We start from the raw sequence: 2,481 nt of genomic DNA on the forward strand, positions 1-2,481 counted from the left end.
ATTCGACGCGTTTTTAGAAAAAAGAATTCGCGCATTAGAAGCGATGCCGGTCACTAAACGCGACAAACCGAACGAACCAGAGAAACCAAAATCGATTTTGCCGAAAACCTTCCACGCGCATTGAACAGCTACTAGCAAACTTTCGTGCGCATTGTGTAAACAAAATCATCCCATTTATCAATGTTCCGAGTTTTTGGGAAAATCCCCTTCCAAGCGCTATCAATTAATCAAGCAGCAAAACCGGTGCGTCAATTGCTTTTCCGTCGACCATTCCACTGCACTGTGTAAGAATCCATACTGTCGTAAGGAGTACCATCAAAGGCATCACACGTTGTTGCATTTCCCGGTAAACAAAAATTCCTCGGTCACAGCGTCAAGGGCTGGTTCTTCGATATCTAACGACCAAATCGAAATTAGTTCATATTTAGCGTCGAATTTACCGTTGAAGATAACTGTTCTCCTTTCAACAGTGCGGGTTCAGGTGCATTCTCCTCAAGGCAGGTGCGTTACTGCAAGAGCCCTTCTCGACCAAGGGTCAGCAGCGACCCTCATTACCGAAAATTTAGCGCAACTGCTCCGCTTAAAACGAACATCGCACTACACGCGAATTAGTGGAATTGGCGAGAAACACTCTTTCGTACATCAAGTAGCGTCTATATCAATTACACCTGCGGACCAGAACGAGCCTGCATATTCGACGACCGCGATTATAATGCAAACATTGACCAGGTATGTCCCATCTCGCCAGAAACAAAACGTTACATGGCCTTACCTTGCAGCGCTAAATCTGGCGGACAGGGATCCTATGAGCTCCGACCCTATTGACATTATTATTGGAGCGGATTTATACGGGCAGCTATTACTCCAAGGCGTCATTCGAGGCTCAGGGTGTGTCCCGACCGCGCAAAGCACGGCCTTGGGCTGGATCCTGTCCGGTCCCATCCAAACTCCCGGCCCCGATGACGTCCACATCCAGCACTTGTCCGTCCTCGAACACCTTGACCACAATCTGCGCCGCTTCTGGGAAGTCGAGGAGCTCCCAACTCCCGCGATTTTGACTCCTGACGAACAAAATTGCGAACGTCATTTCGCTGAAACACATTCGCAAACCTCAGAAGGCCCTTACATTGTCCGATTGCCGTTTCGAGACGACCAACCGATTCACCTCGGAGATTCCAGATCGAGAGAGCTTAACAGTTTGCGATCTCAAGAGAATCGCCTAAAACGAGACCCCAATTCCCAACGCGAATATCAGGAATTTCTTTCGAATACCAGTTTCTTGGGCTTATGCGAAAGGTGGATCCACCGTCGCCCATAGCACCTCCAAATGCTTATTACATTCCACACCATCCTGTTATTCGCTAAACTAGTCAAACGACGCGTCTTCGCGTTGTTTTCAACGCTTCCAGTCGCACTTCAAATGGCTAATCCCTTAATCAACATTTGCACAGTGGTCCAAAACTCCAACAGGACCTGATCGCAATCCTGATTCGCTGTCGTCAATTCCAATATGTCTACGCGGCCGACATCGAAAAAATGTATCGGCAGATCCTCGTTCACCCTCATGAGGTCGATTTTCAGCGCATCCTTTGGCGCGAGTCTCCTTCTGCTCCGCTTGACGAATACCAGCTGCTCACGGTAACATATGGCACAACTCCAGCGCCATATCTCGCTCTCAGAGTGTTGAGACAATTAATCGAGGACGAAGGTACCTCCTACCCGGACGCAGTGCAAGTTTTAAGCTACCAAGCGTACGTTGACGACTTCCTCTTCGGAAGTGACGACCTCACGTCACTGCGCCTGATCCGCAACCAGACGATCCTATTGGTTCAAAAGGGAGGCTTTTCGTTACGCAAATGGGCGAGCAACGACAGCCGGCTGTTGTTCGACATCGACGAGGCTAATCACGGTTTAGCCGTCAGTACATTCCTCCAAGTCGACGAAAATATTTCAGTGCTGGGCCTAACGTGGAACTCTGTCACAGACCAGTTTTAGTTCCATGCATTGACTTCACGCAATCAAATTACCACCAAGCGCGAAATGCTTTCTTCAATTGCCAAATTATTTGATTCTATGGGCTGGGTCGCTCCATTTGTCGTACTAGCCAAAATTCTCCTCCAACAACTCTGGTCCTTGAAGTGCGACTGGGATGATACAGTTCCGCCAGACTATCTTCAAGAATGACGCTTATTTTGTTCGGAATTTGCCGAGTTCCATTCACTCACCACTCCTCGGAAAACCGCGCCAAGAGTCTTCACCACTCAAAGCCTTCACGGCTTTTCGGACGCTTCAACAAAGGCATATGCTGCGGTGGTCTATCTCCGAAGTGTTCTCGAGGATGGGACAGTCAGTTCGGCCCTTCTAATGGCGAAAACTCGCGTTGCTCCGGTAAAAATGGTCAGCGTCCCTCGATTGGAGTTATGCGCTGCCCTACTCCTTGCTCGATTGATCAAGTTCATTCAGACGTCCCTGATGAACAGA

General features: G+C 48.8%; 1 protein-coding gene across 1 annotated transcript; it reads left to right on the forward strand.

Moving 5' to 3' along the window:
* Window positions 1–1,536: 1,536 nt before the first annotated feature.
* LOC143350695 (uncharacterized) lies at window positions 1,537–1,995 on the forward strand. Its single transcript, XM_076782722.1, has one exon. The coding sequence runs from the start codon at window positions 1,537–1,539 to the stop codon at window positions 1,993–1,995; it is 459 nt and encodes a 152-aa protein (XP_076638837.1).
* Window positions 1,996–2,481: the final 486 nt, after the last annotated feature.

This window comes from Colletes latitarsis, unplaced genomic scaffold (assembly GCF_051014445.1).
Source record: "Colletes latitarsis isolate SP2378_abdomen unplaced genomic scaffold, iyColLati1 scaffold0021, whole genome shotgun sequence".
Classification (NCBI taxonomy): Eukaryota; Metazoa; Arthropoda; class Insecta; order Hymenoptera; family Colletidae; genus Colletes; species Colletes latitarsis.